At 38.0% G+C, this 20,754-nt stretch overlaps 1 protein-coding gene and 1 long non-coding RNA gene across 2 annotated transcripts in view; both read left to right on the top strand.

Moving 5' to 3' along the window:
• The window catches only part of LOC142142778 (uncharacterized), a 486,911-nt gene that overhangs the window by 343,038 nt on the left and 123,119 nt on the right, over nucleotides 1-20,754 (top strand). The gene's annotated exons all lie outside the window — the stretch shown is intronic.
• Nucleotides 11,895-20,754, top strand: part of LOC142142512 (receptor-type tyrosine-protein phosphatase H-like) — a 46,634-nt gene continuing 37,774 nt past the window's right edge. The window contains exons 1-2 of the mRNA XM_075200397.1: nucleotides 11,895-11,919; nucleotides 12,074-12,328. Of these exons, the coding sequence (XP_075056498.1) occupies nucleotides 11,895-11,919; nucleotides 12,074-12,328 (280 nt within the window). The remainder of the gene's footprint in view (nucleotides 11,920-12,073; nucleotides 12,329-20,754) is intronic.

Raw genomic sequence — 20,754 nt, 5'->3', positions numbered from 1 at the left:
AGATTATTCTCTTTCTCTTGGAAGTACTAACATTTAAGTCGAGCAGTCAAAGCTGAGTGTCCATAACACCAGCCTCCCAACACTACAATCGCATCATTTATGCAAAATGTTGCAATGAATGGAAGCACTATCAACGAGGAGGGGAAATAGTGATGTCCTGTGTTGCTATTTATAATACTGTCAGCTTCACAATGTGGCCCCTTTCCTGGGTGCGCAGTTAGGTGGACAACTTTCTATGTTTTAGAAAAATGACAATATCAAAATGTTTTAATAAAGTTTCACACCCATGAGGTTCATTATGTATTGATTGAAAAATATACAGCATACTCTCCTATTAATATATTGCTACTTTGTTTCTTATTAGTACCTGAAGTAGTGAAGAACCTTGCAGCAGAGAATATCACTACCACTTCTGTATCTCTGAGCTGGCAGCCACCTGTTGGAAATGCAAGTTCTTATATCATAGAAATCTTGGAAAATACAACATTCAGTGTAACTGTAAACACAACCTCTGCTACAATTGATCAACTGACTCCTGGGAATTATTACACATTCCTGGTCTCTACTCTTGTTGGAGGAACAGTAAAAGGGAAAAGTTTTGCAGTAACTAATTATACCAGTAAGTGTCATAAAGAAGGGTTAGGTTAATTTTTAAAATGTATTTTTATATGAGTCAATCAAATGATTCAGGTAGATAGATATTGTGATAAAAAAACCCAAAGTGTTATTAATTATGCTAAAAAATCTGATACCTGAAAGTTTTATATGCAGGTCTGAGCTGGTTTAGCCTTTTTGTTTTCTTGTAGCCTTCTATATGACTTACTGTCATCTATAAAAGTATATATTTATTTCATTGATATCTGTAATGTCAGTCTAAAATAGGATTCCTAAATACGTCAATAGATCAAAACAGTAAATATGTGATGGATTGGCTGTAATAGAAGCCTCAGAGCAAAGTAATATTTCTGCAACATGCAATTATTCCAAGAAATAGGTTTGAATTGCTATAAGGATAACTGAAAGTGACCTGTTATCTTGGAAGGCAAGAGTTTAATTCATTTTTACTATAGATTAGCAAACTAGAAGAATTGCTTTAGATATGAGAGAATGTTCCTCCTAACTGTTCATATAGGTAAGCAATCTTACCGTATTGTGCTCTGTTATTTAAATGATACATTTTGGCAGTGCCAATTCTTTCTTCCAACCCCAATCGACAATGACTGTTCTCAGACCAGTAAGAAGTGTTGCATGAGTTGATTCAAAGTTCAGAGTCAAGCGCTGAAAAGATTATTCTCTTTCTCTTGGAAGTACTGACCTTTAAGTCGAGCAGTCATAGCTGAGTGTCCATAACACCGGCCTACCAAAACTACAATCGCATCATTTATGCAAAATGTTGCAATGAATGGAAGCACTATCAATGAGGAGGGGAAATAGTGATGTCCTGTGTTGCTATTTATAATACTGTCAGCTTCACAATGTGGCCACTTTCCTGGGTGAGCAGTTAGGTTGAAAACTTTGTATGTTTTAGAAAAATGACAATATCAACATGTTTTAATAAAGTTTCACACCCATGAGGTTCATTATGTATTGATTGTAAAATATACAGCATACTCTCCTTCTAATATATTGCTACTTTGTTTCTTATTAGTGCCTGAAATAGTGACAAACCTTTCAGCAGAGAATATCACAACCACTTCTGTATCTCTGAGCTGGCAGCCAACTGTTGGAAACGCAATTTCTTATATCATAGAAATCTTGGAAAATTCAACATTCAGTGTAACTGTAAACACAACCTCTGCTACAATTGATCAACTGACTCCTGGGAATTATTACACATTCATGGTCTCTACACTTGTTGGAGGAACAGTAAAAGGAAAAAGTTTTGTACTAACTAATTATACCAGTAAGTGACTTAAAGAAGGCCTAGGATATTGTCTAAAATAAATTTTGTATTGTGTTATGAGTCAATCAAATGATACAGGTAGTTAGATATCTTGATAAAAAACACAGTGATATTAATTATGCTAGATTTTACAATAAAATCTTAAACCTGAACGTTTTATATGCAGTGCTTAGGTGGTTTGTCCGTTTTATTTTCTTGTAGCCTACTATATGACTTCATGACATCTATAAAGGGACTCATATGTATTTCATTGATATCGTTAATGTCAGTCTAAAACAGGATTCCTAAATAATTCAATCGATCGAAATAGCAAATATGTGATGGATTGGCTGTAAGAGAAGCTCCAAAACAAAGTTATATTTCTGCAACATACCTCTAATTAAAACAAATAGGCTTGAATTGCAGCAAGGATATTTGAAATTGACCTGTTGTCTTGGAATGCAAAAATGTAAATTTATTTTTACTATAGATTAGAAAATTAGAAGCATTGCTATATAAATGACAAAAGGTTCTTCCCAAATTTCATCCAGGAAAGCATCCTTAATGAATTCTGTTCTGTTAAGTAAATGATACTTTTTGCAGTACCAATTCTTTTTTCCAACTACAATCGACAATGATCATTCTCAAATCAGTAAGAAGTGTTGCAAGAATTTATTCAAAGTTTAAAGTCAAGCGCTGGAGAGATTATGCTCTTCCTATTGGAATTACTGACCTTTGAGCCAAGCAATCATAGTTGAGTGTCCATAACACCAGCCTTCCAAGACTACAATCGCAGCTTTTATGCAAAATGTTGCAATGATCGAAAGCACAAATAATGAGGAGGTCAAATAGTGTTGTCCTCTATTGCTATTTATAATACTGTCAGTTCCACAATGTGGCTCCTTTCCTGGATGAACAGTTTGGTTGAAAACTTTGTATGTTTTAGACAACTGACAATAACAACATTCTTGAACAACTAAAGTCTCACGTCCCATGACATTCTTTATGTTTCGATTGTAAAATATACCTTATATTCTCCTATTAATATATTGCTACTTTGTTTCTTATTAGTACCTGAAATAGTGAAGAACCTTGCAGCAGAGAATATCACCATAACTTCTGTATCTCTGAGCTGGCAGCCACCTGTTGGAAATGCAAGTTCTTATATCATAGAAATCTTGGAGAATTCAACATTCAGTGTAACTGTAAACACAACCTCTGCTACACTTGATCAACTGACTCCTGGGAATTATTACACATTCATGGTCTCTACTCTTGTTGGAGGAACAGTAAAAGGGAAAAGTTTTGCAGTAGCTAAATATACCAGTAAGTGTCTTAAAGAAGGGTTAGGTTAATGATTAAATTATATTTTGGATTCTGTTATGAGTCAATCAAATCATACAGGTAGTTAGATATCTTGATAAAAAACACAGTGTTATTAATTATGCGAGATATTACAAAAAAAATCGTATACCTGAAGGTATTATATGCAGGACTTAGGTGGATTGTCTTTTCTCTCTTCTTGTAGCCTGCTATATGACTTCCTGACATCCATTAAGGAATATATGTATTTTATTCATATCTTTAATGTCAGTCTAAAACAGGATTCCTAAATAAATCAATAGATCAAAATGGCAAATATATGATGGATTGGCTGTAAGAGAAGCTCCAGAACAAAGATATATTTCTGCAACATGCAATTAATTCCAAGAAATAGGTTTGAATTGCAGCAAAGATATTTGAAAGTGACCTGCTGTCTGGAATTAAAGAGTTTTAACAATTTTTTAGTATAGATTAGCAAATTAGATGAATTGATATGGAGATGAGAAAAGGTTCCTCCCAACTTTTCATTAAGGATAGCATCCTTAACATATTGTGTTTCTTTTAATTAAATATTACATTTTGGCAGTGCCAATTCTTTCTTTCAACCCCAATTGACAATGATCATTCTCAAACCAGTAAGAAGTGTTGCAAGAGTTGATTCGTAGTTCAGAGTCAAGCGCTTTAGAGATTATGCTCTTCCTCTTGGAAGTACTGACCTTAAAGTCAAGCAGTCATAGCTGAGTGTCCATAGCACCAGCCTCCCAACACTACAATTGCATAATTTATGCAAAATGTTGCAATGAATGGAAGCACTATCAACGAGGAGGGGAAATAGTGATGTCCTGTGTTGCTATTTATAATACTGTCAGCTTCACAATGTGGCCCCTTTCCTGGGTGCGCAGTTAGGTGGACAACTTTCTATGTTTTAGAAAAATGACAATATCAAAATGTTTTAATAAAGTTTCACACCCATGAGGTTCATTATGTATTGATTGAAAAATATACAGCATACTCTCCTATTAATATATTGCTACTTTGTTTCTTATTAGTACCTGAAGTAGTGAAGAACCTTGCAGCAGAGAATATCACTACCACTTCTGTATCTCTGAGCTGGCAGCCACCTGTTGGAAATGCAAGTTCTTATATCATAGAAATCTTGGAAAATACAACATTCAGTGTAACTGTAAACACAACCTCTGCTACAATTGATCAACTGACTCCTGGGAATTATTACACATTCCTGGTCTCTACTCTTGTTGGAGGAACAGTAAAAGGGAAAAGTTTTGCAGTAACTAATTATACCAGTAAGTGTCATAAAGAAGGGTTAGGTTAATTTTTAAAATGTATTTTTATATGAGTCAATCAAATGATTCAGGTAGATAGATATTGTGATAAAAAAACCCAAAGTGTTATTAATTATGCTAAAAAATCTGATACCTGAAAGTTTTATATGCAGGTCTGAGCTGGTTTAGCCTTTTTGTTTTCTTGTAGCCTTCTATATGACTTACTGTCATCTATAAAAGTATATATTTATTTCATTGATATCTGTAATGTCAGTCTAAAATAGGATTCCTAAATACGTCAATAGATCAAAACAGTAAATATGTGATGGATTGGCTGTAATAGAAGCCTCAGAGCAAAGTAATATTTCTGCAACATGCAATTATTCCAAGAAATAGGTTTGAATTGCTATAAGGATAACTGAAAGTGACCTGTTATCTTGGAAGGCAAGAGTTTAATTCATTTTTACTATAGATTAGCAAACTAGAAGAATTGCTTTAGATATGAGAGAATGTTCCTCCTAACTGTTCATATAGGTAAGCAATCTTACCGTATTGTGCTCTGTTATTTAAATGATACATTTTGGCAGTGCCAATTCTTTCTTCCAACCCCAATCGACAATGACTGTTCTCAGACCAGTAAGAAGTGTTGCATGAGTTGATTCAAAGTTCAGAGTCAAGCGCTGAAAAGATTATTCTCTTTCTCTTGGAAGTACTGACCTTTAAGTCGAGCAGTCATAGCTGAGTGTCCATAACACCGGCCTACCAAAACTACAATCGCATCATTTATGCAAAATGTTGCAATGAATGGAAGCACTATCAATGAGGAGGGGAAATAGTGATGTCCTGTGTTGCTATTTATAATACTGTCAGCTTCACAATGTGGCCACTTTCCTGGGTGAGCAGTTAGGTGGAAAACTTTGTATGTTTTAGAAAAATGACAATATCAACATGTTTTAATAAAGTTTCACACCCATGAGGTTCATTATGTATTGATTGTAAAATATACAGCATACTCTCCTTCTAATATATTGCTACTTTGTTTCTTATTAGTGCCTGAAATAGTGACAAACCTTTCAGCAGAGAATATCACAACCACTTCTGTATCTCTGAGCTGGCAGCCAACTGTTGGAAACGCAATTTCTTATATCATAGAAATCTTGGAAAATTCAACATTCAGTGTAACTGTAAACACAACCTCTGCTACAATTGATCAACTGACTCCTGGGAATTATTACACATTCATGGTCTCTACACTTGTTGGAGGAACAGTAAAAGGAAAAAGTTTTGTACTAACTAATTATACCAGTAAGTGACTTAAAGAAGGCCTAGGATATTGTCTAAAATAAATTTTGTATTGTGTTATGAGTCAATCAAATGATACAGGTAGTTAGATATCTTGATAAAAAACACAGTGATATTAATTATGCTAGATTTTACAATAAAATCTTAAACCTGAACGTTTTATATGCAGTGCTTAGGTGGTTTGTCCGTTTTATTTTCTTGTAGCCTACTATATGACTTCATGACATCTATAAAGGGACTCATATGTATTTCATTGATATCGTTAATGTCAGTCTAAAACAGGATTCCTAAATAATTCAATCGATCGAAATAGCAAATATGTGATGGATTGGCTGTAAGAGAAGCTCCAAAACAAAGTTATATTTCTGCAACATACCTCTAATTAAAACAAATAGGCTTGAATTGCAGCAAGGATATTTGAAATTGACCTGTTGTCTTGGAATGCAAAAATGTAAATTTATTTTTACTATAGATTAGAAAATTAGAAGCATTGCTATATAAATGACAAAAGGTTCTTCCCAAATTTCATCCAGGAAAGCATCCTTAATGAATTCTGTTCTGTTAAGTAAATGATACTTTTTGCAGTACCAATTCTTTTTTCCAACTACAATCGACAATGATCATTCTCAAATCAGTAAGAAGTGTTGCAAGAATTTATTCAAAGTTTAAAGTCAAGCGCTGGAGAGATTATGCTCTTCCTATTGGAATTACTGACCTTTGAGCCAAGCAATCATAGTTGAGTGTCCATAACACCAGCCTTCCAAGACTACAATCGCAGCTTTTATGCAAAATGTTGCAATGATCGAAAGCACAAATAATGAGGAGGTCAAATAGTGTTGTCCTCTATTGCTATTTATAATACTGTCAGTTCCACAATGTGGCTCCTTTCCTGGATGAACAGTTTGGTTGAAAACTTTGTATGTTTTAGACAACTGACAATAACAACATTCTTGAACAACTAAAGTCTCACGTCCCATGACATTCTTTATGTTTCGATTGTAAAATATACCTTATATTCTCCTATTAATATATTGCTACTTTGTTTCTTATTAGTACCTGAAATAGTGAAGAACCTTGCAGCAGAGAATATCACCATAACTTCTGTATCTCTGAGCTGGCAGCCACCTGTTGGAAATGCAAGTTCTTATATCATAGAAATCTTGGAGAATTCAACATTCAGTGTAACTGTAAACACAACCTCTGCTACACTTGATCAACTGACTCCTGGGAATTATTACACATTCATGGTCTCTACTCTTGTTGGAGGAACAGTAAAAGGGAAAAGTTTTGCAGTAGCTAAATATACCAGTAAGTGTCTTAAAGAAGGGTTAGGTTAATGATTAAATTATATTTTGGATTCTGTTATGAGTCAATCAAATCATACAGGTAGTTAGATATCTTGATAAAAAACACAGTGTTATTAATTATGCGAGATATTACAAAAAAAATCGTATACCTGAAGGTATTATATGCAGGACTTAGGTGGATTGTCTTTTCTCTCTTCTTGTAGCCTGCTATATGACTTCCTGACATCCATTAAGGAATATATGTATTTTATTCATATCTTTAATGTCAGTCTAAAACAGGATTCCTAAATAAATCAATAGATCAAAATGGCAAATATATGATGGATTGGCTGTAAGAGAAGCTCCAGAACAAAGATATATTTCTGCAACATGCAATTAATTCCAAGAAATAGGTTTGAATTGCAGCAAAGATATTTGAAAGTGACCTGCTGTCTGGAATTAAAGAGTTTTAACAATTTTTTAGTATAGATTAGCAAATTAGATGAATTGATATGGAGATGAGAAAAGGTTCCTCCCAACTTTTCATTAAGGATAGCATCCTTAACATATTGTGTTTCTTTTAATTAAATATTACATTTTGGCAGTGCCAATTCTTTCTTTCAACCCCAATTGACAATGATCATTCTCAAACCAGTAAGAAGTGTTGCAAGAGTTGATTCGTAGTTCAGAGTCAAGCGCTTTAGAGATTATGCTCTTCCTCTTGGAAGTACTGACCTTAAAGTCAAGCAGTCATAGCTGAGTGTCCATAGCACCAGCCTCCCAACACTACAATTGCATAATTTATGCAAAATGTTGCAATGATCGGAAGCACTATAGATGAGGACGGGAAATAGTGTTGTCCTCTATTGCTATTTATAATAATGTCAGCTTCACAATGTGGCCCCTTTCCTGGGTGAGCAGATAGGTGGAAAACTTTGTATGTTTTCTTAAAAACTGACAAAAACAACATTTTTGAATAAATAAAGTCTCATATCCCATGAGGTTCTTTATGTATTGATTGTAAATTATACCTTATATCCTCCTAATAATATATTGCTACTTTGTTTCTTATTAGTACCTGAAATAGTGAAGAACCTTGCAGCAGAGAATATCACTACCACTTCTGTATCTCTGAGCTGGCAGCCACCTATTGGAAATGCAAGTTCTTATATCATAGAAATCTTGGAGAATTCAACATTCAGTGTAACTGTAAACACAACGTCTGCTACACTTGATCAACTGACTCCTGGGAATTATTACACATTCATGGTCTCTACTCTTGTTGGAGGAACAGTAAAAGGGAAAAGTTTTGCAGTAGCTAAATATACCAGTAAGTGTCTTAAAGAAGGGTTAGGTTAATGATTAAATTATATTTTGGATTCTGTTATGAGTCAATCAAATCATACAGGTAGTTAGATATCTTGATAAAAAACACAGTGTTATTAATTATGTGAGATATTACAAAAAAAAATCGTATACCTGAAGGTATTATATGCAGGACTTAGGGGGGATTGTCTTTTCTCTCTTCTTGTAGCCTGCTATATGACTTCCTGACATCCATTAAGGAATATATGTATTTTATTCATATCTTTAATGTCAGTCTAAAACAGGATTCCTAAATAAATCAATAGATCAAAATGGCAAATATATGATGGATTGGCTGTAAGAGAAGCTCCAGAACAAAGATATATTTCTGCAACATGCAGTTAATTCCAAGAAATAGGTTTGAATTGCAGCAAAGATATTTGAAAGTGACCTGCTGTCTGGAATTAAAGAGTTTTAACAATTTTTTAGTATAGATTAGCAAATTAGATGAATTGATATGGAGATGAGAAAAGGTTCCTCCCAACTTTTCATTAAGGATAGCATCCTTAACATATTGTGTTTCTTTTAATTAAATATTACATTTTGGCAGTGCCAATTCTTTCTTTCAACCCCAATTGACAATGACCATTCTCAAACCAGTAAGAAGTGTTGCAAGAGTTGATTCGTAGTTCAGAGTCAAGCGCTTTAGAGATTATGCTCTTCCTCTTGGAAGTACTGACCTTTAAGTCAAGCAGTCATAGCTGAGTGTCCATAGCACCAGCCTCCCAACACTACAATTGCATAATTTATGCAAAATGTTGCAATGATCGGAAGCACTATCAATGAGGACGGGAAATAGTGTTGTCCTCTATTGCTATTTATAATAATGTCAGCTTCACAATGTGGCCCCTTTCCTGGGTGAGCAGATAGGTGGAAAACTTTGTATGTTTTCTTAAAAACTGACAAAAACAACATTTTTGAATAAATAAAGTCTCATATCCCATGAGGTTCTTTATGTATTGATTGTAAAATATACCTTATATCCTCCTAATAATATATTGCTACTTTGTTTCTTATTAGTACCTGAAATAGTGAAGAACCTTGCAGCAGAGAATATCACCATAACTTCTGTATCTCTGAGCTGGCAGCCACCTATTGGAAATGCAAGTTCTTATATCATAGAAATCTTGGAGAATTCAACATTCAGTGTAACTGTAAACACAACCTCTGCTACACTTGATCAACTGACTCCTGGGAATTATTACACATTCATGGTCTCTACTCTTGTTGGAGGAACAGTAAAAGGGAAAAGTTTTGCAGTAGCTAAATATACCAGTAAGTGTCTTAAAGAAGGGTTAGGTTAATGATTAAATTATATTTTGGATTCTGTTATGAGTCAATCAAATCATACAGGTAGTTAGATATCTTGATAAAAAACACAGTGTTATTAATTATGCGAGATATTACAAAAAAAATCGTATACCTGAAGGTATTATATGCAGGACTTAGGTGGATTGTCTTTTCTCTCTTCTTGTAGCCTGCTATATGACTTCCTGACATCCATTAAGGAATATATATATGTTATTCATATCTTTAATGTCAGTCTAAAACAGGATTCCTAAATAAGTCAATAGATCAAAATGGCAAATATATGATGGATTGGCTGTAAGAGAAGCTCCAGAACAAAGATATATTTCTGCAACATGCAATTAATTCCAAGAAATACTCTTGAATTGCAGCAAGGATAATTGAAAGTGACCTGTTGTTTTGGAATGCAAGAATTTTAATTAATTTTTACTATAGATTATCAAATTAGAAGCATTGCTATTTAGATGACAAAAGATTCCTCCCAAATTTTCATCCAGGAAAGCATCCTTAACGTAAGGTGTTCTGTTAATTAAATGATACATTTTGGCAGTGCCAATTCTATCTTCCAACAACAATCTACAATGACCGTTCTCGAGCCAGTGAGAAGTGTTGCAATAAGTTGATTCAAAGTTTAAAGTCAAGCGCTGGAGAGATTATACTCTTCCTCTTGGAAGTACTGACCTTTAAGCAAAGCAGGCATAGCTGAGTGTCCATAAAACCAGCCTTTCAAGACTACAATCGCAGCTTTTACGCAAAATGTTGCAATGATCGAAAGCACAAACAATGAGGAGGTCAAATATTGTTGTCCTCTGTTGCTATTTATAATACTGTCAGTTCCACAATGTGACTCTTTACCTGGCTGAACAGTTAGGTTGAAAACTTTGTATGTTTTAGACAACTGACAATCACAACATTTTTGAATAACTAAAGTCTCACGTCCCATGGCATTCTTTATATTTTGATTGTAAAATATACCTTATATTCTTCTATTAATATATTGCTACTTTGTTTCTTATTAGTACCTGAAATAGTGAAGAACCTTGCAGCAAAGAATATCACTACCACTTCTGTATCTCTGAGCTGGCAGCCACCTGTTGGTAATGCAAGTTATTATATCATAGAAATCTTGGAGAATTCAACATTCAGTGTGACTGTAAGCGCTACCTCTGCTACACTTGATCAACTGACTCCTGGGAATTATTACACATTCCTGGTCTCTACTCTTGTTGGAGGAACAGTAAAAGGGAAAAGTTTTGCAGTAGCTAATTATACCAGTAAGTGCCTTAAAGAAGGGTTAGGTTAATGTTTAAAATATATTTTGGATTCTTTTATGAGTCAATCAAATCATACAGGTAGTTAGATATCTTGATAGAAAAACACAGTGTTATTAATTATGCGAGATATTACAAAAAAAATCTTATACCTGAAGATTTTATATGCAGGACTTAGGTGGATTGTCCTTTTTCTTTTCTTGTAGCCTGTTATATGACTTCCTGACATCCATTAAGGAATATATGTATTTCATTTATATCTGTAATGTCAGTCTAAAACAGGATTCCTAAATAAGTCAATAGATCAAAATGGCAAATATGTGATGGATTGGATGAAAGAGAAGCTCCAGAACAAAGATATATTTTTGCAACATGCAATTAATTCCAAGAAATAGGCTTGAATTGTAGCAAGGATAATTGAATGTTACCTGTTGTCTTGCAATGCAAGAATTTTAATTAATTTTTACTATAGATTAGAAAATTAGAAGCATTGCTATAAAGATGATAAAAGGTTCCTCCCAAATTTCATCCAGGAAAGCATCCTTAACGAATTGTATTCTGTTAATTAAATGATACATTTTGGCTGTACCAATTCTTTCCTCCAACCACAATCGAATGATCATTCTCAAACAAGTAAGAAGTGTTGCAAGAGTTGATTCAAAGTTAAAGTCAAGCGCTGGAGAGATTATGCTCTTCCTCTTGGAAGTACTGACCTTTGAGCCAAGGCAATCATAGTTGAGTATCAGTAACACCAGCCTTCCAAGACTACAGTCGCATCATTTATAGAAAATGTTGCAATGATCGGAAGCGCTATCAATGAGGAGGTAAAATAGTGTTGTCCTCTATTGCTATTTATAACATTGTCATCTCCACAATGTGTTCCCCTTCCTGGGTGAGCAGTAAGGTGGAAAATTTTGTAAGTTTTAGACGAATGACAATAACAACATCTTTGAACAAACTAAAGTCTCACGTCCCATGATATTCTTTATGTTTTGATTGTAAAATATTCCTTATATTCTCCTATTAATATATTGCTACTTTGTTTCTTATTAGTACCTGAAATAGTGAAGAACTTTGCAGCAGAGAATATCACTACCACTTCTGTATCTCTGAGCTGGCAGCCACCTGTTGGAAATGCAAGTTCTTATATCATAGAAATCTTGGAGAATTCAACATTCAGTGTGACTGTAAGCGCAACCTCTGCTACACTTGATCAACTGACTCCTGGGAATTATTACACATTTATGGTCTCTACTCTTGTTGGAGGAACAGTAAAAGGGAAAAGTTTTGCAGTAGCTAATTATACCAGTAAGTGTCTTAAAGAAGGGTTAGGTTAATGTTTAAAATATATTTTGTATTCTGCTGTGAGTCAATCAAATCATGCAGGTAGTTAAATATCTTGATAAAAACACCGTGCTATTAATTATGCTAAATTTTACAAAAAAATCTTATACCTGAATTTTTTATATGCTGGGCTTAGGTGGATTGTCCTTTCTATTTTCTTGTAGTCTGCTATATGACTTCCTGACATCTTTAAAGGGATATATGTATTTCCCTGTCAGTGGATTGTGTTCGCCTTATCTTTGAATCTAGACAGCAAAGTGCGTTCTCTTCAGGCCGTGGTGAGCAGGGTCCTGAGCATTAAACATTCCTCCTCTATATGAATCTGATGGTGAAAATAGTCTCCTCCTTCAAAATTCACCTTTATGGTTTGTTCCATTCTCGGACGTTTCAGTGGGACCTCTTGTCTAACTGGTCAGAATTTCATCTTCAATTGGCCTCTCAGACGCACTGGTTAATTTCCAAGACTCGTCTCTCTATTGGTGGTTGGTGGAGGACCAGTTGACTGTGGGCAATTCCTTTGCCCCGTGGTCCTGGATGATAGTCACCACAGATGCAAGCCTCCTGGGGTGGGTAGCAGTCATCTCTGTAGACCAGAGGAAAGTCTTATTGTGTGAGGGAGGGAATTCCACACAGAGGGTGCAGCTTGAAAAATCTCCTATAAACGGGAATGGGAGGATGTAATGAGAGTGGATGAGAGATGCATATCTTATGCAGAATGGAGTTGTCTAGTTGGGAGATATTTTGAGGCAAGTGAGGCGTATGTTGATGCAGTTTTGTTGATGGCCTTAGTATGTTAGAAGAATTTTATATTGGAGTCTGTAAAAAACAGACAAGTGCATTGTGTAAGATATGTGCATATTCTAGAAATGTTTTTTAGATGTATGTGTAAAAGGATTTTTCCCTTGATTATGGGGTTTAATCTCTTTAATATTCTTGTAAATGTTTGCGTGACCATTTAATACCGTTATATATGACTATTACCATCAACCAACTCCTCGCAAAGGTACTTGTGATTTAACGCAAGAGATACAATTCTTATTTTTCTCTTAAATCCACAGGATCAATATTCATATAATAGCTTATGATCATATCTTCAAGAATAACTACAGCAAGATATAACTTCATTTAAAGCGTGTTGTGTTATTAACATTCTATTTGCATAACTTATGTATATATTATGAAACAGTAGACAGCGTAACAATATTTTACACAAAGTATAGATTTTGGTGCCATATATCATTAATTGCCTGTTCTATAAATGTACAAGTCATTATGTGTGTGTATTGACTAACTATTGTCTAAAGGTGTGTGTGTGTGTGTGTGTGTGTGTGTGTGTGTGTGTGTAGAGAGGGGAGGAGGGGGGAGGGAGCACACAGGCACACTCCATTAATCTCACATATCTCATTCAACTCAGAGATTCAGCGTTACAAACTACCCTTTAATCCAACAGTCTAACAAAACGTTATATTTAACAATATGATCACTTCCTGAACCATCCATTCACCCTCCATGCATCCATGACCAAAACTTAACCAACACAGAACCATGTATAACACAAATGCCTCCATTTAAACCAACAATCTATCCCAAACACAACAGGAAATCCAAGAATTGTACAGCACTACAGGAGTCAAATACGGTGTCAGCCATCTTAATACATGTGCTCGCAATGGCCTAATTTACTGCCAATGCAGTCTTATTGGACTACACTATCACATACAAATCAGACTAGCACCATACTTATGTTATATCTACACATCATTGCAACATTATTACAAGGCATGTATTTATGTAACACTAACCATACCAAACCAAAGTCTTCACTATTAAAACTAGAGATGGGCGGGCTCGGTTCCCCAAGATCCGAATCCATCCAAAATTTGCCTATCCGAGTACCGAGGTGGCTCGGTACTCTCCCGCCCATTCGGAATCGAAATCGAGGCAAAACGTCATTGTGATGTATTCGTTGTCACGGGCACTAGGAGTTTTACCCAGAATTCACCAGGTGGAATTCCACTTTACCAGAGGCGCGGAGTCTAACACAGTGGCTGGTCTTCTCCAGGAACTCCCGCAAGGGAGTATGGTTTTAGCGGCTGCCACTGTGCAGGTCGCGGCCCTCTGGGAAGTGTGGTGAATATACGGAACTGTACAACTGAATAGGAAAGGGAATGTCAATGATATAAATGCAGAGTCTTTGAACAATGGAAACTATGGTAACATGGTAGACTGATGAGCAGTAATAAAAGGAGGAGAAAGTTCCAAAGTGCATTAGCACACAGGTAGCATACAGCAGACCAATATATGACAACTGGATACAGTCTATGGAAGGACCAATCAATAATGCAGCAGGAGAGTCAGCTATACTTCAGAGGCACTATAGTCTTTAGTCACGATAACAGGTACCATACAAAATAGTAGGGCAAGCTGCTCCTGGCATATGTTCCCGCTGGTAACTGTAAAGACTTGTGCAGATGCTGGTATAATACTAGATAGCGTGCTAGCAAGTTGTACTACTAATATGAAGAGAAGACTTGTTCGGGTGCAGGTATGTTACAAGGTAGCGTGAAGTGGTCTGCGACTAGCAAGTTGTACCACTGATATGGAGAGAAGACTTGTGTAGGTGCAGGTATGTTACAAGGTAGCGTGAAGTGGTCTGCGGCTAGCAAGTTGTACCACTGATATGGAGAGAAGACTTGTCCGGGTGCAGGTATGTTATAAGGTAGCGTGAAGTGGTCTGCGGGTAGCAAGTTGTACCACTGATATGGAGAGACGACTTGTCCAGGTGCAGGTATGTTATAAGGTAGCGTGAAGTGGTCTGCGGCTAGCAAGTTGTACTACTGATATGGAGAGACGACTTGTCCAGGTGCAGGTATGTAATCAGGTAGCGTAGAGTGGTCTGCGACTAGCAAGTTGTACCACAATAGGGAGAGAAGGCTTGTCCAGGTGCAGGTATGTAACAAGGTAGCGTAGAGTGGTCTGCGGCTAGCAAGTTGTACCACTGATATGGAGAGATGACTTGTCCAGGTGCAGGTATGTAATCAGGTAGCGTAGAGTGGTCTGCGACTAGCAAGTTGTACCACAATAGGGAGAGAAGGCTTGTCCAGGTGCAGGTATGTAACAAGGTAGCGTAGAATGGTCTGCGACCGGCAAGTAGTACCACGATATGGAGAGAAGGCTTGTCCAGGTGCAGGTATGTAACAAGGTAGCGTAGAGTGGTCTGCAACTGGCAAGTAGTACCACGATATGGAGAGAAGGCTTGTCCAGGCGCAGGTATGTTCCACAGCAAACAGAGAGCACGAGTAGAAACCGGAAAATCCTCTGAGTCACAAGGGAATAAGAACCAAAGAACAGGCAACGGTAATAGAGTAACAGGTGCCTTAAGTAGTGAGAGGTGATTGATTGACCAATGAGACTATGAGCAAGCTTTTAACAGTTCATGGTTTCTGCACACGCGCAATCCTTGGTCAAGATCGTGGACGGCCACGGCAGCAAACAGGCGCTGGCAAGAGAGAGAGAGACCCATGTCCCAAACCAGAGGCACTAACCGTCTGGTGAGTGACATTCGTATTTCTGAGCTCGGTTCTCGCGAGATTTGAAAAGCATAAATACCAGCCTCCACAGCAATCCATCGCCATTTGACAGAGGGAGAGAGCAGGGTTAGGTCACAGGCTGTATTAGCACAGGGACAGAGCAATAATTGTACACCTTATTCTTTCTATTATTCTTTCATTTCGAATCTATTCAATTCTATTATTAATTCAAATTCTATTAGCAATTGTTAGAGCAGGAAGAGAAGAGGATAGAGGAGGCTTATTTTTCAATTTTTTGCACTACAAGTGCTTTGGGGTCTCCAATGTTCCCCAGTGTTTTAGACTAATTTTTCTGGCTGTCAAAAAAAGTCATATTTGTCAGCAGTATCTATCTAATACAATATTTTGCACTACAAGTGCTTTGGGGTGTTCAATATTCCCCAGTGTTTAACACTAATTTTTCTGGCTGTCACAGAAAGTCATATTTGTCAGCAGTATCTATCTAATACAATATTTTGCACTACAAGTGCTTTGGGGTGTTCAATACTCCCCAGTGTTTTACACTAATTTTTCTGGCTGTCACAAAAAGTCATATTTGTCAGCAGTATCTATCTAATACAATATTTTGCACTACAAGTGCTTTGGGGTATCCCATATTCCCCAGTGTGAAACACAAATTTTTCTGGCTGTCAAAGTGATATTAATCAGCAGTATCTATACAATATTTTGCACTACAAGTGGTTTGGTCTCATTAAAATGGATTCAAAGCAGTCCACATATCAGCAGAAACAGCAAGCAGGTGCTGGCACCAGTCCTGATTGTAGTGTTCCCAGTACGTCATCTGGTAAAGCCTATGTAAAAGTACATAGTCTTTTTAAATCAGGGAAAAAAACACACCCCAAAAAAATAAGTATACTTATAAGTATAAGCATAAGTATAAGTGTAGGGTGCAATCTAACTCCAAATAGGAAAGGGACTTGGGGCATTTCTATATCACGTACAGTCTTGAAAGGCTGCTGTTTTGGCAATTTCTCAATAAGGGTAGGGTGTCATACACAGACTGACCCCAAACTGGCTTTGTTCATTTCAATTTATATTGTACAGTCTATAACGGCTGAATGTTTTACTCTTTTCTACAAGTGGAGGGGGGCCTATAGAGACAGAAACCAAACTGCCTTTGTCCATTTCAATTTATATTGTACAGTCTATAACGGCTGAATTTTTTACTATTTTCTACAAGTGAGGGGGGCCTGTAGAGACAGAAACCAAACTGCCTTTGTCCATTTCTTTACATATTTAACTATAAGTGTAGGGTGTAATATACACCCAAAGACGATGGCTGCATTGCCAATATGCATAGATGGAGAGGAAGACAATCTGGTTTGTGTGTAGAATTAATGACAGCCTAACAGGAATTAAACAGTTGTTTTGATAATTTATTAGCTTTACAATTACATTACTTATCCAAGAAACAGGTGGAGCACTAAATTCGGGTATTTTATGCCCAAAAAATTTGATTTTTAAACAAATTTGCAAAACAAAACCAAATAAAACCAAAACACGCAAGGGCGGTTTGGCAAAACCAAAATCAAAACACAAAGGTAATCCAGATCCAAAACCAAAACCAAAACACAGAGGTCAGTGAGCATCTCTAATTAAAACCATCACAAGCTCAAAATAACTCTTGCACTAAACTCAGGCAATTCGTTCACATTTAACATCTGTATTCAAACTTTCATATCACTTACGACAAATGATCATTCAGTCTCATATACTCTACACATATGCATCCAGATTCGACCATTTTCCATTTAACAACACATTACAACATTTATAACATTTATGTATTAAGACTCACTCACCTTTGATTCATTCCATTCCAAAACTCCATCATTCTTACTAGTTAGGGCCTTTGTAGGCCATGATGTAACTCACTTCCCTGCATGTCCAACTAGGAGCAATGGCAGCATGTCCCATCAGTCTGGGGACAAAAGCATGAATAGAAAGAGCTTTATCCTTCTTTAAATGTGTAAACACCCTCTTGTGGGCGGAGACTACCTTTCACAGGAACCAGGCTACAGTCTTTCATATGTTAATTACTGACCAATGTCAGACGCCGTCCCCGCTGATTCCCTGTCAGACGGGGAACGGACGTCTGATCCCCCCGTCGGCTGCCGCAGGACTTCCGGGTAGCGGGCACATGTGCCCTGGTCTCACTTCCGTTGCTAGGCAACGCGACACTACTCCTGTTCCCGCTGCCTCCTCCGCTCTCCACCAATCAATTCAGTCTGGATCCTATTTAAACCTGCCTCTGGCGCCATTAGGGTGCCAGAGTAACAGGTTCACCACCAGTGTTCCTGGCTTCCCTATTTCCTCCATACTCCTGAGTATTCTGATTCCTGATTACCTGTTGTGACCCCGGCTTGGCGACCATTCTACTCTTCTGTGTGACCCATTCTGTACTGTGACTTCGGCTTGGCGACTATTTCTTTGGATTACCCTTTTGTACCTGATATTCCTGACTGCTGTGACCCGGAACCGTCTGACCTCTCTACGCTACACTGGTAACTGGCTAATAGGACCGCGACCTGCGTGCTCTCTGCTGCGAAGTCCAAACCTCCTTGCGGGGGTCCCTGGTGAACACCAGGGCTACGTTAGACTCCGCGACTGTTTGACCAGTGGCACCAATACCGGTTAGTGTCATATTATCTTCAGCCTCATAGGCCTACAGCGTGACAGTTTACTCTGGCCATGACTGACGGTACCGGAGAACCCTCATCCCGAGATCTGCTCATCCATTTAGGAGTACGGGTAGAACGCCAGGAGGCCAACCAAGCACAACTCCTGCAGTGTTTACAAGGAGTGATTTCCCGCCTGGATGCCCTGAGCACTTCTCAGGCAGCAGCCCCAGTTCCTGAGCCTGCTCCGGCTGCTGCTCCACCAAGCGCAGCACTGGCTACCTCTAGAACACTACGGATTCCAACCCCAGAGAAATACGACGGTAATCCCAAAGGATGCCATGGATTCCTAAATCAGTGTTCCATCCAGTTCGAACTTTTACCGGAAAACTTCGCATCTGAGAGAGCTAAGGTGGCCTATATAATTTCCCTCCTGACGGGACAGGCCCTAGCTTGGGCCTCGCCACTGTGGGAATGAAGAGACGGATCTCTCCTTCATTCTGACACTTTCATTGAGAACTTCCAGAGGGTATTTGATAAACCTGGTCGTGTGTCTTCGGCTGCATCCAGTTTGCTAGCTCTTCGCCAAGGTTCTTTAACTGCAGGTCAATACGCGGTTCAGTTCCGTACCTTAGCCTCAGAATTAGGCTGGAATGATGAAGCTCTTTCCGCCACCTATTGGCAAGGCCTGTCAGACCCTATCAAGGATGCACTGGCTTCGCAAGAGCTTCCATCCAAGCTTGACGACTTGGTCTCTTTGTGTGTCAAGGTAGACATTCGCCTTCAAGAGCGCTCTCAGGAGAGGGTCCAAGGTTGTCGCACTGTACGTTTGGCTCCTCGTTTTCAATCTCCAGCTCTCCCAGCGGAAGAGCCAATGCAAATTGGACGCTCTCGCCTGTCACGGGATGAGAGAGAACGCAGGATCAAGAATCGTTTGTGTTTGTACTGTGGAGAATCCGGTCATCTGCTATCTTCTTGTCCCAAGAGGCCGGAAAACTTCACCGCCTAGGCAACACCAGGGAGGTTGTTCTAGGTTCATGTCTCCATTCTCCCTCTCCTTCCAAAGATAACAGTTTTCTGATGCCTGTCACCCTCTCATTTTCGGACTCTTCCCTAAATTGTTCTGCTTTTGTGGATTCCGGATCTGCAGGAAATTTTATCTCTGCCACTCTGGTGTCGAAGCTTCACATACCCTGCACTACATTGCCGCAACCTCTGGTTCTTACTGCAGTTGACGGTAACGTGTCAGCAACGGTTCCATCACTGACACTACTGCTCCAGTTCAGTTGCAGGTAGGGGTTCTCCATCAAGAGTGGATTCAGTTCCTGGTTATCCCACAGTCCGTTAATTCCATCATTCTAGGACTACCATGGCTCAGGAAACATTCACCACAATTCGATTGGGCTCGCTCAAGTTACCTCCTGGGGCTCCTCATGCTTCAATCAATGCCTCTCGAAAATACTTCCTCGTAACCAACTTCCTTGTCTCTCTCTGGATTCCCACCTCAAACTACCAGAGCCGTATTTAGACTTTAATTGATGTCTTTAGCAAAACCGCTGCAGAGACGCTCCCTTCACATCGAGCATGGGATTGTCCTATTGAGCTAATTCCCGGCAAAACTATTCCCAAAGGTAGAGTTTATCCTCTGGCTCTCCCTGAGACTAAGGCAATGTCTCTATCTATATCAGATAACCTTCAAAGAGGATTTATCAGAAAGTCTACCTCGCCAGCAGGAGCCGGATTCTTTTTTGTAAAAAAAAAGACGGTTCATTAAGACCGCGCATAGACTACCGCCGTCTTAATGATATTACCATCAAGAACCGCTATCCGCTCCCATTGATCACTGAATTGTTCGACCGGATTAAAGGAGCCAAAATCTTCTCTAAATTAGATCTCAGAGGGACCTACAACTTAATCCGCATTCGAAAGGGCGATGAGTGGAAAACGGCATTTAACACCCGTGACGGGCACTATGAGTATTTAGTTATGCCGTTTGGACTTTGTATTGCTCCTGCAGTGTTTCAAGATTTTGTCAACGAGATCTTCAGAGATCTTCTGTATCAATTTGTAGTTGTCTACCTGGACGATATTTTGATATTTTCATCTGACTTACATGTTCATCGTCTCCATGTCAAGACTGTTCTTTCTCGCCTCCGGAAACATTCCTTATATTGCAAGCTGG

This window comes from Mixophyes fleayi, chromosome 3, assembly GCF_038048845.1.
Source record: "Mixophyes fleayi isolate aMixFle1 chromosome 3, aMixFle1.hap1, whole genome shotgun sequence".
NCBI classification, from domain to species: Eukaryota; Metazoa; Chordata; class Amphibia; order Anura; family Limnodynastidae; genus Mixophyes; species Mixophyes fleayi.
This window is presented reverse-complemented; position numbering and strand designations above follow the sequence as displayed.